This window comes from Notamacropus eugenii, chromosome 7, assembly GCF_028372415.1.
Source record: "Notamacropus eugenii isolate mMacEug1 chromosome 7, mMacEug1.pri_v2, whole genome shotgun sequence".
Taxonomy (NCBI): domain Eukaryota; kingdom Metazoa; phylum Chordata; class Mammalia; order Diprotodontia; family Macropodidae; genus Notamacropus; species Notamacropus eugenii.
The window spans coordinates 28,168,590-28,181,963 of NC_092878.1; the positions used below are offsets into that span (position 1 = coordinate 28,168,590).

General features: G+C 46.4%; 1 protein-coding gene across 1 annotated transcript in view; it reads right to left on the reverse strand.

Annotated features, from left to right (window-relative positions):
* The window catches only part of SPTBN5 (spectrin beta, non-erythrocytic 5), a 94,741-nt gene that overhangs the window by 66,021 nt on the left and 15,346 nt on the right, over positions 1 to 13,374 (reverse strand). The window contains exons 10-18 of the mRNA XM_072623223.1: positions 12,634 to 12,834; positions 12,008 to 12,214; positions 8,070 to 8,202; positions 7,034 to 7,173; positions 6,075 to 6,275; positions 5,166 to 5,318; positions 3,247 to 3,377; positions 2,078 to 2,320; positions 821 to 1,108 (exon numbers count right to left, since the gene is read on the reverse strand). Of these exons, the coding sequence (XP_072479324.1) occupies positions 821 to 1,108; positions 2,078 to 2,320; positions 3,247 to 3,377; positions 5,166 to 5,318; positions 6,075 to 6,275; positions 7,034 to 7,173; positions 8,070 to 8,202; positions 12,008 to 12,214; positions 12,634 to 12,834 (1,697 nt within the window). The remainder of the gene's footprint in view (positions 1 to 820; positions 1,109 to 2,077; positions 2,321 to 3,246; positions 3,378 to 5,165; positions 5,319 to 6,074; positions 6,276 to 7,033; positions 7,174 to 8,069; positions 8,203 to 12,007; positions 12,215 to 12,633; positions 12,835 to 13,374) is intronic.

Sequence of the window (13,374 nt, forward strand, 5' to 3'; positions counted from 1 at the left end):
ATAATCGAGCATAGATAATTTTAATATGGGGTTTTCTAAGTTGATATCCAGCCCCCTGGTCCTTATGCATGATTGACTGGCTCCCATTTCCCTGTTCTCTTGAATGGTGACTTTCTTCCTGGGACCACCTAAACTTTAGGAAAGACCCCCAGCTATGATTCCCCTCATTCACTGCCTCAACTTTATCTCCAAATTCTTTTCCTTCTTCTTGATTTTCATAATGCCACCTACCAGTACCCTCCCTTTGTCTGTCTGTCTGTCTATCTACTATTTATCTATTTAGTGTCTGTCCATCTACTATTTGTCTGTCTACCCTCCCTCAGTCTATCTACTTTCCCTTTGTCTGTCAGTCTTCCTACCTACCCACCTACCTATCATCGCACAGTAAGGGTTAGACTTGGCATGTGAACATGGGCCTCAATGAGTCTGGGTCCACCCTATCTGCCATGTTACCCCTTAAACAAATTAAAGCATATGCAGGCTTTATTATATTTATAATGGTGGATACACTAGGCCAATGGGATGGTTCATTTAACCTCTGGAGGTTGAGTTTGGGGCATAGGATGACTTTGGAGAGCTGAGGGGCTACCATGGGATTGTTCCACCTTGACTTGAGTGCTGCCTCAGACCAGAGGGCCTTAGACCTCCCAGGAGACCCAGAGCAGACACCCTATGTACTTTGCCTTCATAAACCCAGGGGGCATGATCTGAGCCTTAATGATGAAACTGGTCAGCCTCGGGGAAGCAGTACCCTTTGAGCTCCTATGAAGACTCCCTCTGTTCTCCACTGCCACCCTCCCCTTCCCTATGCTGCCCCTACCTCTCTTGTTGGGCACGGATCTCTTCCAGCAGGTCTCTGTGCTCCTCCAGCAGCTGCTTGGCTGAAGTCACGTCCACACCCATCTCCTTGTTCTCTAGCTGGGACTGAATGCCCTCTGCCCAGAGCAACAGCTGCCGACTCTCCCTCAAGAAGTTGTGCCGTGCCTGGGCTTGGGTCTGGGCCTGAGCTGTTTGGGCAGCCTGTTCCTGTACTTGCTTCAGCAGGGCCTGCAGGGTCTCCACTCGTTCCTTCAATATTGGGCTCTCCGTAGGGCTTGTCTCTTCAATCCTGGGGGCACAGGGTGGCCTAGTTGCCTTGGAAGGACTGGAAGTATCTTTACCCTTCCACCTTCTGCTGGGTACAACTGTTCCCCTTCACCCCACCCCCTTCACACACACACACATACACATACACACACACACACACACACACACACACACACACACACACACACACACACACACACACGCTGGTACCACTATCCCTAAATCCTTTCTGGTCAAGTCTATGGTGATGAGTCTACTCAAGAAAAAAATGTCTCTCTCTCTGTCTGTCTGTCTTTGTCTCTGTTTCTCTCTCTGTGTCTCTGTCTCTCTCTCTGTCTCTGTCTTTCCCAAGGATTCCTCATTATGCTTGGGGTAGGGGCAGCAGAAATTCCCTATAAATCTTTCACCTCTCCACTTCTCAATCTTCCCCAACCTTTTCCCCACCTCCCCCCCATCTCTACTTTGGTCTGCTTATTTCTTTTTTTATTGGTCGTGTGACTCCTCTGGCATTCTGATTTCTGTGAGGAGGCTCCCTCTATTTTGTCACACACTTAGGATTTTAAAGAGTTACCTGGGGCACTGAGAGGTTAAATTACTTGTCCAGGCTCACACAGCTGGTTATGTATCAGAGGTATGATTCGAGCCCCAAGTCTTTCTGATTCAGAGTGTGGCACTCTATCTCTATGGCACCCTATGCCAGGAAGCCTTTCTATACATCTGATTTATGCCTGGATCTGCCATTTTATCAATATGGGAAGCTTCCTGCAATGGATGTCAATCATCTCTGTGTAATTGATGGTTGTAGCAAGTTGCCTGAAGCACTGAAGGTTTGAATGGTTTGTTGGGAGGTTATGTGGAGATAGTACGTCTCAGAAGCAGGCCCTCCTGACTGCATGGCCGGTTCTCTACCCACTATACCAGTCTCTTCCTCTCCTTTTCTAGACCCCACTTCTATTTGTTCCTCCTCCAGAACCCTGGGCCCAGACCCTACTTGGTCACCACACTGATGAGGTAGCAGATTTTGCGCTCCAGCACCAAGATCTCATGCTGGGTTGACTGCAGGGAACGTCGATGGCTGCCCACTGAGTCAGCTGGCCTCATAGACTCTAGCTTCACCATGATATCCTGAAGCTGGGTCTGGGTGGGTCCACACTCCTGCAGGAAGCTGTGCACATCTGCCATGCTTGCCAGATGTGATCCCTTCTCCTCCTTCAGTGCCTCCAGCTGCTCCCATCTATCCAAGGAATAGAGACCAGCGGCTCAGCCTGACTGAGACACCTTGTCCTCCCCTGCTTCCTGGACAGGTCCCATTCACCAGAGGCTTCCAGGCCAACTTTTCCCCTATCCCAAGGCTTCAGGGCAATCCTGTGCTCCAGCCTACCATGGGTCTCTTCAGACTCGGAATCTAAGGGCCCTGCATTCTGTCTCAATCTTAGAACTTCTCTCATTAATATAGTTTCACTTTTTGTCTGTATATCAGCTTCTGGCACATAGTAGGCACTTGAAAAAAGCTTGTTGATCAATTGGTTTTTCTCTCTTCTATCTCTATTTTGTTGATATTCCTTGTTTTTATACCATATTCATTTCCAAATGTGCCCCTTCCCACATCCCCTGCCCAGCAAACATTGCCTCATAACGAAGAATTAAGAAAAAAAAGTTCAGTAAAACCAACTGATCCATTAATCTGGGGGCAGGGAACCTGTGGGGGCCACATGTGGTCTTCTAGATCTTTGACTGAATCCAAGTTTTACAGAACAAATCTGAATCCTTAGACTGGTGCTGCTCCCCCGCCCCTGCCAGGGGTTTCAATAAATCCTTTCTGATGTAGGGAAGAGACTTAATTCAGTGTTTGACTGAACAAATCCTTTTGTTAAGGGAATTTGTTCTGTGAAGTCTGGATTCAGTCAAAGGACTGAACTTGAGGACCTAGAGAGTCACATATGACCCTACATTAATCCTCATCTAACAGCATATGCAACATTGGACACCTATAGTCCCCCACCTCTCCATTTTCTTATCTCACCCAGGGCCAAGCTTGGCAGTCCCAACTCCATAGTTTTGTGGTTCCATTCCAGATCTCTTATCCCATCCCAGTAAACAAAGCATCAGAGACACCTGCTTTTTTCTCCTTCTCACTCTGAATTCTCCCTCTTGTCTCACCTCTGGCCCAGTTCCTCTTGCCACTGCTGGATCTTGGCTGAGTGATCAGGAATTCTCTGCTTCAGTTTTTCTGCTGAGCTGCTGATCTCTGCCAAGTGTCCTTTCCCCACAGCCAGAGCAGTAAGGAAATTCTGAGTGAGGGGACAGCAAGAGGTAAGGGGAGAGAAGGTGTTGTGAATGGGTTCTTCTTTCCCATCCTCATCCCTATAGCCCCCATCTCTTAGCCCAGGAAAACAGAGGACTTCTAATTCTGCTTCTCCAGGGGATGCCTCTGTCCTTCAGTTTGGTCATTCTTTAGTCACGTCCTACTCTTGTGACCCCATTTGGTATTTTCTTGGCAGAAATACTGGAATGGTTTGCCATTTCCTCTCCAGCTCATTTTACACATGAAGAAATTATGGTAAACAAGGTCACACAACTAGTAAGTGTCTGAGGCCAGATTTGAACTCAGGAAGATGAGTCTTCCTGACTCCATGCCTGGTACTTCATCCACTGCCACTTTAATTCTACCTCTTCCTGGAGAGGACAGAGACATTGTTCCAGAGCCAGAGAATTGGGTCTCTGTGGGAGTAAGGGGAATGGACCAAAAGTTACCCAGATCTGTGGTTATTCAAGACCAAAATCATTAACATGGACCTACAGGATGTTGGCACCAAAGGTGAAGAATCAGAAGTTCCCAGATTTGGATCAAGGGGGGTACACAGGAGGTCAACTACCAGAGGTGTCAAACTCACTATGCCCACAGGACCCCATAGCTCCCCAGTGCTCTCAACCAGATTAAAATATAATTTGGGGAATTTTAACAAAATAAATAAAAGATCAATACAATACAATGCAGATAATGCTAATTTGTGGTTTTCTAAGTCAACACAGAGATCTGTTTCTATTTGAGTTTGACCCCACTGGGCTAATCCAATCCCCTCATTTTACAGATAGTGAAATAGAGGCCTTGCAAGAGGTCACAAGGGCAGTGAGCAGCCAAACTAGGATTTAAATCCAGGTCCTCTGACTTCAAATGCAATGAAAAAAATGCTAAATTTGGACTCACAGGACTTGGGTGCAAGGTCTGCGTGTGTGTGTGTGTGTGTGTGTGTGTGTGTGTGAGAGAGAGAGAGAGAGAGAGAGAGAGAGAGAGAGAGAGAGAGAGAGAGAGAGAGAGAAAGAGACAGAGACAGAGACAAAGAGAGAGAGAGAGAGAGAGAGAGAGAGAGACAGAGACAGAGACAGAGACAAAGAGAGAGAGAGAGAAAGAGAGAGAGAGAGAGAGAGAGAGAGAGAGAGAGAGAGAGAGAGAGAGAGAGAGAGAGAGAGAGAGAGAGAGAAAGAGAGTTAGTTGGGATTTGAACCCCTCGTGTATTTGACTTTGGGCAAATGGCTTAATCTGGAAGTGAAAAGGATTGAAGGGGAGAGGAGACAGACATAGATGAAGTGGAAGAGCAGGGACTCAAATGTTCAGGAAACCTCTTTTTTCCAGGGTGGATCTGCACTTGAGCCAGTTGTTAAGTCTTCAGTTTGAGCATTTACGCCTTGGAAATGGGCAGATGCTACAAATCAGGGCTTGATTTATAATTTTGCTGATTGTCTAGACAAGCAGTGTCAGACTCAGAAAGGGATCCCTGTAGATCTCACAGTAACTTAGAAAACCACACATTGACATTATCTATGTTGTAATGTATTTTCATGTATTTTGTTAAACATTTCCCAGTTACATTTTACTCTGGTTCTACTGCACTGGAGTTTTGCTAGCTACCTGAGGCTCACCAACTTTGAGTTTGATACCTTTGATCTAAATTCAAGAAACTGATGGAAAGTATGCTAATAATGCAGATTAAGTTTGAAAGTGTGAACTGAGATTTGTGTGTGTGTGTATATGCGTAAAGCTGGTAGTTAAATATTTACTAGCATGCCCATGGTTATACCTCAAATTTATTCCTGTCGACCTCCACATTCTCAGCCTGGGGATTCAGGGTCTGGAACAACACCGTCTGGTCCTCTAGCCAGGACTGGAGTTCTCCACAAGAGTCATAGAAGCAGAACAAGGTGGACATTTCTTCCAGTCGGGTCCTGCGTTGCTAAAGACAGAAAGGTCTGGGGTGCCTCAGGATGAAAGCAGAGGCATCCAGCAGAGAGGACAGAGAAGCATCCTCTACAACCAGCTCCTTATAGGCAGCTGAGTCAAGGTCGGATGGGAGGAATCGGTTGTTTCTCAAGTCCTCAGCCCTCCTTCTCCTTAAGTCTTATGGTTCAAGGCCCCTGCCCCTTTCCCAGAATTTCCTGCTTTCCCAGGCTTCCTACTGGGTAGAACTTGATGGTCTGAGGGTTGTAGATGATGAAAAATGAGAGTGAGAGATATTCACAGAGCTGTTCGACCAAAGATTTGGGTGTCAGAGTCTCTTAAAAATTACTGAGTTCTTGATGGACTCTGAGTGCAAATTAAAATATAGTTTTCTCACTTCATTGTTTTTTTTGCAACACAGCTAATATGGAATTATATTTTGCATAATTTCATATGCTGAATTTATATCCTATCGCTTGCCTTCTCAATGGGTAGGGGAAGGGAAGGGGGAAGAGAATTTGGAACTCGAAATTTTAAAAAAGAATGTTGAAGATAAATAATATATTAAAAATAACATTTTAAAAAATAGAGAGTTCTTCAGAGATTGTCGTTTGGTGATGCGGCTTACGTCCGTCGATATTTACCATGTTAGAAATGAAAATATTTTAGTATTATTATGAAAATAACTTTGACTTTACAGCTCCTCAGAAGGTGTCTCAGAGCCCCATGCTTTGAGGACGACTGTTTCTGAGGTGGTACGTAAATCAAATACCTGTGCCAAGGCCTGTAGGCCCTGGTACTCCTTGTTCAGGTGATCCTGGGTCTTGTGGATTGTTTCGGGGTCAAAATGAAGATCTAGCTCCAATGGGCTGGTGATCTCCTGGGTGCCCCAGCGGACAGATCGCCGTGAGGGCATCTGCCTAGCGCCCTGGTTCCTTGGTGTTTCACATAAGGGGCTCATCAGCAATGCCACCTGTGATGACAGAGGGCTAATGTGAATGGTGACCAGCTTCCCCAGAAGAATGAAATTTCACATGTGAGTGTGTGTTTAGTAGATAGAATGCCAGTCTTTTTTTAAAAAAAAAATTAATTTAATTTGTTTTCAGTTAACAAGCCTTTATCTTTCCCCCTCAATCCTTTCCATCCCTCTCTCCCAATAGAACAAAAAGAAAAAAGAAAATGAATACCTAGAACCAAACAAGCTCTTATGCTATAACTAGAAATTTGTCTCTCAGAATGAGGTTGGGTTGGGGTTTTTGGCTTGTTTTTTGAGACTGAACCCCCTTCTCTGGTCCAGACCAGAAGTACAGTGGCACTCACGGACCTAAATCCAACTGCTAATTGGCACATCATTAAGCAGCCAGACAGCGTGGCTCCTGAGGGCTCACCATAATGGTGCAAGACTTAGAGCAGACTGACTAGATGGTCTTCAGCCCTGCTGCAGCTCAGAATCCTGAGCTCAAGTGATCCACCAGCCTCAGTCTCCCAGTATGGGCATGAGTCACGAGAGAGGAGCACGACAAAGCCATGGTGCCCATCACAGTCAGAATGAGCTCTTACATGGCCCCTACATTTCTAGTCTGAGCCACACAAGGATGCCCAGTCTCAAAAAACAAACAAAACCTCCCAAGCCCGTTCTGTGAGACACACATTTCCAGAAAGACCCAAAAGGTAATTTGTTTGTCTTGACTATGAGTATTTGTGCACAGAATGTAGTTTCTGAAGCCGTACCTGGGGAGGTTCAAGCTCTGTGATGTAGCTTACTGGTACTTCTGCCTGGCAGCCTTCTGAGTCCTTGAGTCTCCAGGTGGAAGGACCTGTCTTGGCAACCAGCTCCAGGATGTCTCCCCGTGTCCAGGTGAGGTTGTCCCCTGTAGAGAGAAGAGTTCTGAGCACAGCATGGGGTGGAGGGAGGAGGGGAAGCTGAGAGTCAGTAGATCCTCTTTTTAATCAGTCAAATAATCTGTAAGTATTTATTGAACACGGATGATGTAGCTAGCACAGTACTGGATGCTGAAGTGCGCACACATGGTACAAGTGTGGCATATGGTTTTTGCCCTGGACATCAGTCTCTCTTAGTCAGGGCTGGAATCTTTCGGCTGCCTCAGTCGCCATTGCCCAGGGCTCTGGTTATTCCTGGCGAACTGGTGTAGAGGGAGAGTAGTGGATATTAATCAATCAAACAAATAACAAGAATATATTAAGTACCTACTACGTGCCACAAACTGTGCTAAATAATGGGGATATGAAGACCAAAAAGAGATATTCACTGCCCTGGGGTGGGGGGTGCAAAATAAATGCCAAGTGATTTGAGTTGGGGGAGAGTACCCTAGCCCTTGCCACAGTGCCTGGAGCACAGTAGGCATTTAATCAATGCTAACTGATTGATTGTAGCTGGGGGTGGGGAGCAGATTGTGATAGGCCTCATGAGAGGTGGTGCTTGAGTGGACTCTTGAAGGAAGTTAGGGATGAGCATTTCTAAGGACTGGAGAAACACCCCAGTCAGGTTTTTACCCTGAGTGGTGTGAGAAATGGGTTACCAACTTCATTGGAGCCATGGGAACATCATACTTTCCTAGTCTCCAGAGGTCTAACCCCAATCCTCACCCCACCCTCCCCAAGCTCCAGGGGCAGCAGAGACATGAGGGCCTTAGGTAGGGTCAGGCAGAGGGGTTTGAGTGGAGGCTGTTTTTCTACCCATACTTTTCTGATCAGATGGGGAAGGAGCCCATAGTACCCTCAGGACCCATTCTTCAACCCTGGGTACCTCGGTATGTGAAACGCATCCTGACCCGGAGCTGATGACCAGTCACTGCTGAGGCTGCTGAGTTCTGTGTCCAGCCCTGGGACTTCCTAGCTCCATCCCCATCCACCTGACTCCAGCCTTCCTGGCTCTCCACCTGGAGGTGGGGATAGCTCTGATGAGAGCTCCAGATGGGCGTCTTGTCACTCACCACCTCCTCCTGGGCTGAAACCTGTGGAGAGGCCTCCCCTCTCCCCCCACCCTCCTTCTCCTCCTCTTCCTCCTTCTTCTCTCTCTCTCTTTCTCTCTCTTTCTCTCTCTCTCTCCATTCCTTACCCAGAAAATTGGTGGTACAAAGATTTTGAACAAGGTGAGGAACTATAGACTATAAGTAACTAGGCAAAAAAAAACTCCAAACAACCCCCAAACCCCTCAGAGCAGCTAGTTGGCTTAGTGGACTGGGAGTCACACATGAGCTACGTGACCCTACACAAATCACTTAACTTGTCCAAGCCTCAGTTTTTTAGCTCTAAATCTTTGATCCTGTTATATTGTATCTACTCTGTGCCTAACAAGGTGTCGAACACTTTGGGATAATAATTTAAGTACTTAAACAGAGTGGAGAGAACTGTGCCAAGGTGCTGGCATCTGGTGAGGAAGAACAAATGCTTTCTTCTCCTGCCTTGCTTGGAAATTTTTTACTGACCGTCCGTGCCCCTGGACTAATAGGTCCATTGGTCCTAGACCAGTGAGGTCCTATTGCTTTGATACCCTTCTCCTAGGGCTATCTCTGAGAAATCATGGGCCAAATTCTCAGGGAATGGGCAGTGGTCAGACTATCCTCTGGGCTGTTTGCCACAGAGGTCAGTTGCCCCCTATCCCCAATAAAATTTGCTCCAGGTATAAGAATTCCTAGTTGTAACTTTGAGTATAAAGTATAGTACTGACCCACAAGGAACTTAGAAATCTTTTGGGGGAAATGGGCCATACACATGGGCAGCTAGGTGGTGCAGTGGATAGAGTGCTGGACTTGAGTCAGGAAGACTCATCTTTCTGAGTTCAAATCCGGCCTCAGATACTTTCTAGCTGTGTGACCCAGGGCAAGTCACTTAACCCTGTTTGCCTCAGTTTCCTCTTCTGTAAAATGATCTGGAGAAGAAAATGGCAAACAACTTCATTATCTTGGTCAAGAAAACCCAAAAAATGGGTTCACAAAGTTGGATGTGACTAAAAAAGTAAGTGAGAGGCAGTGACAAAAACTGGGAATAATAACAGCACCTGCCTCATAGGGTTGTTGTAAGATCAAGTGAGATAAAGTGTTTGCAAACCTTAAGATGTTATATTAATATTTGGGAAATTTTTTTTAGTATAGGTAATGCTCAGTGAGGAAATTACATCCTTCAGTGCAGATTGGCACCTGCTCTGCAACCTGTTGTCTTAAAGACTTTCTTAGCTGGAGTGCTAAGAGGCTAAGTGACTTGCTTAGAGTCACATAGGACGTGTCAGGGGCAGAACTTGAACCCAGATCTTCCTGACTCCAAGGTGAACTCTATTCATTCCACCATGCTGCCTCTCATACTATATAAACTTTGGCTGTTATTATTTTTAGTAGTAGTAGTAGTAGTAGTAGTAGTAGCACTGGTGGTATTGGTAGTAGTAGTAGTGGTGGTGATGGTGGTGATAATGGTAGTAGTGGTGGTGGTAGTAGTAGTGGTAGTGATAGTAGTAGTGGTGGTAGTAGTAGTGGTGGTAGTAGTAGTGGTGGTGGTGGTGGTGATAATGGTAGTAGTGGTGGTGATAGTAGTAGTGGTAGTAGTGGTGGTGGTAGTAGTAATGGTAGTAGTAGTAGTAGTGGTGGTAGTAGTGGTGGTAGTGGTAGAAGTGGTAGTAGTAGTAGTAGAAGTGGTAGTAGTGGTGGTGGTGGTGGTGATAGTGGTAGTAGTGGTGGTAGTAGTGGTGGTGGTGGTAGTAGTGGTGGTGGTAGTGGTGGTATGGAGGTGGAGGTGGTGGAGGTAGTAGTAGTGGTGGTACTAGTAGTAGTGGTGGTGGTGGTGGTGATAGTGGTAGTAGTGGTGGTGGTGGTGGTAGTAGTGATGGTAGTAGTAGGTAGTGGTGGTGGTAGTGGTAGTAGTAGTAGTGGTAGTAGTGGTGGTGGTGGTGGTAGTAGTGATGGTAGTAGTAGGTAGTGGTGGTGGTAGCAGTAGTGGTAGTAGTAGTAGTGGTAGTAGTGGTGGTGGTGGTGGTGCTATGGAGGTGGTAGTGGTAGTGGTGGTGGTGGTAGGTGGTAGTGGTAGTAGTAGTGGTTAGGGTTGTAGTCGTCACAGTCTTCTGTGGTGATCCCTGAAGGAGGTTCAGCTGGCCACTGTGGGCGGATGGTACAATACAGTATGGGAGGAGGTTATGAAGACCCAAGTGGACTTTTGAGCAAAACTATAGTTTCAGAGAAAGGGGCTTAAAGAGACTAACATGAACTGGTTTCAAGTGAAAAAAAAATCTTAAGAACAAAGACAAGAGGGAAGAGAATAGCAGGTATTCCAGCATGTGTGGGTGATGGGACTTTCAGACAAGGCGGCCTTTGGAACCCCGCAAATATCCTTATTTCCCAGAGACCTAGTGATCTGTAGCAGTGGTTCTCAAACTTTTTGGCTTCAGAACCCCTTTATATGCTAAAAAATATTGAGGACCCCCCTCCCCTGCCCAAGAGCTTTTGTTTATGTGAATTATGTCTACTGGTATTTACCATATCTGAAATAAAACCATTAGTCTGGGAGCTCCTCTAAGGGCAGAGACTGGTTTATGCCTCTTTTGGTATTTCTGTTGCTTAGCAGTGTTTGCACATAGTAGGTGCTTGATGAATGTTTGTTGACTGACTAAAGCATCTTAGTAATACGATGAAATTGGTTTTGACCTGGGAGGATCACTGGAAGGGACCTCAGGAACCTACACAACACTTGGAGAATTGCTGATGCAAAGGAGAAGGCTCAGTCTAGGCCTCAAAGGGGAAGTAAGGTGGACCATCAATAACTGTGAGTTCAAAGGCCATAGGAGCAGAGCTTCAGAGCTGGTAGGGACATTAGAGGTCATTGAATCTGATTCCCTCATCTGAGGCTCAGATGGATGGGAGCCCTAGGTTTTCTTGAGAGTGTGAGAAAATAATTAATAACCACTACTAACTCACGTGCGTGAACTACTTTAAAGTTTGCATGCTCTCATTTGATTCCTTACATTCGTGAGACAGATGAAGTTTTCATTACCTTCATTTTAGGGATGAAACTAAGAAACTAAGGTAGATAGAGATTAGGTGACTTGCCCAGGGTCACACAGCTAGTAAGTGTCTCTGGTGGAATATGAACTCGTGTTTCAATTATTTCTGGAATCAAAGGATCATTGATTTAGAACTAGAAGTGACTTTAGAGATGATCGAGTCCAACCCAACTATTTTGCAAAGAAAGAAACAGAGGCTCAGAGAGGGGAAGTAATTTTCCCAGTCTCACAAAAGTAATCAGCAGAGTTGGAACTTGATCCCAGGTCCTCTCACTTGAGTCAGTGAGGTGGCACAGTGGATAGAACGCTGGGCCTGAAGTCAGGAAGACTCATCTTTGTGAGCTCCAATCTGGCCTCAGGCATTTAATAGCTGTGTGACCCTGGGCAAGTCACTTAACCCTGTTTGCCTCAGCTTCCTCATCTGTAAAATGAACTGGAGAAGGAAATTGCCAACCACTCTAGTGTCTTTGCCAACAAAACACCAAGAGGGGCCATGAGGAGTTGGACATGACTGAAACAACTGGACTAGAACAATTTTTGACTTTAAATCCAGTTCTTTGCATTCCATTCAGCTGCTCCATTGTGAAAGTTCAGCAGCTCAGATCATTTCTCAGTCCTCCCTGGGGTTGGACAGTGAGAGTCCAGTCTTTGACGCGATACATCCTTTTTTCCCATCTCAACAGTGCCAAGTTAATTACCATGAGTGGGGCGTGGGTGGCCGCAGTCTGTGCTTGCTCCTCCAGCCGTCTCACCTCCAGCCCACAGGCCCACACTTCTCGCTCTAGTCGTTGGTGACGCTGAAGCAGGACTGCCACACCAGCCCCGTCCTTCCCATAGTCCTCACTGGCCATCAGGGACTGTTGCTCCTGAAACCATGATTCTACTTCACTCACATCTGCAAAATACTAGGGTGGGGGGATCCAAAAGATAGAGGGAAAGATTTGTACTGGTCCACCAACATGGAAGAAGTGTGCTTCCTTCCTGTGGAATAGTTCTTTCCCAGGGGCCCATGTGCTTTTGCCTTTTTGCCTTGTAAGAGGATGCCAGCCCCAGGGTCCTTCTGCCATAGTGATCTTTTCCCTAAGGTCTTTCTTCTCTCACCTCTATGCCTCCTTGCTGGAACTGGGAGGTCTGGCACTATTGGCCACGCTGCTGCATGGTTGCTCCCTCTCTCCTGAGGTTGACTATTCTTTATTCAATGCACCCCAAATACAATTTCCTTTGGCACAAGAATTCTTAGTGACAGCTTAGTTTGGAGAACAGCAATTGGGAAAGAGAGATTCATGGCTCCCCCTCTTCCCATTCTTTCTCCAAAGCCTTGTACCTGCTTGATGAGCAGGGCAGACTGAAGACGGGCCAGGAGCTTTGCCATCTTGTCTCGGAGGTGCTGCCACTGGCTGTGGATGGTCTCTGCCCGCTCCCGTGGGTCTGGTTGGCCCGGGTGGCCCTGGGGGCTCAGCTCCTTTGCCTTCCTTGTGATTTCCTTGCACACTGCTTGGTGGGAGCTGACTTCAGTCTCCAGGGCCTGACCAAGTAGAGGAGACAACCCAGAAGTGAAAAGTCAGATGATGTAATGGGGGAGGGAAGAAGGAAAAGAAATGAAGATCTGGCAGGGGAGGGGCATAGTCCTGCTGCTAATCATGATCCTAAAGACATTTGGAAGTTCTAGCATTTAACCACTGCCCTAGGAAATGGAAGTAACCATAGTACCAACCTCAAGGGGAGCAGGAGGAGCAAATGAGATCGTGTAAACCACTTTGCAAACTTTCAAGTGTTATATTCATGCTAGCTATTATTATTTTAATAACAACTAGACTCATATCCACATAGCAACTTAAGGTTTGCCATGTGTATAGGCAAGGCTGTCAACACATGGCTGGAAGGGAGGCAGAAAAGCTACCTCTAGTCTCTTCTCCCCCCCACCCCTTCTTCCAGCCAGAGGGCAAGCAGGAAGTTGGGGTTGGAAGCCACCTCTCTGATCTCTCAGAGACAGGGGTTACAGGGCTAGAATTATATCTATCTGCTTCCTGAAATACTGTTAGTTTAGGGATAACATGACCAGGTC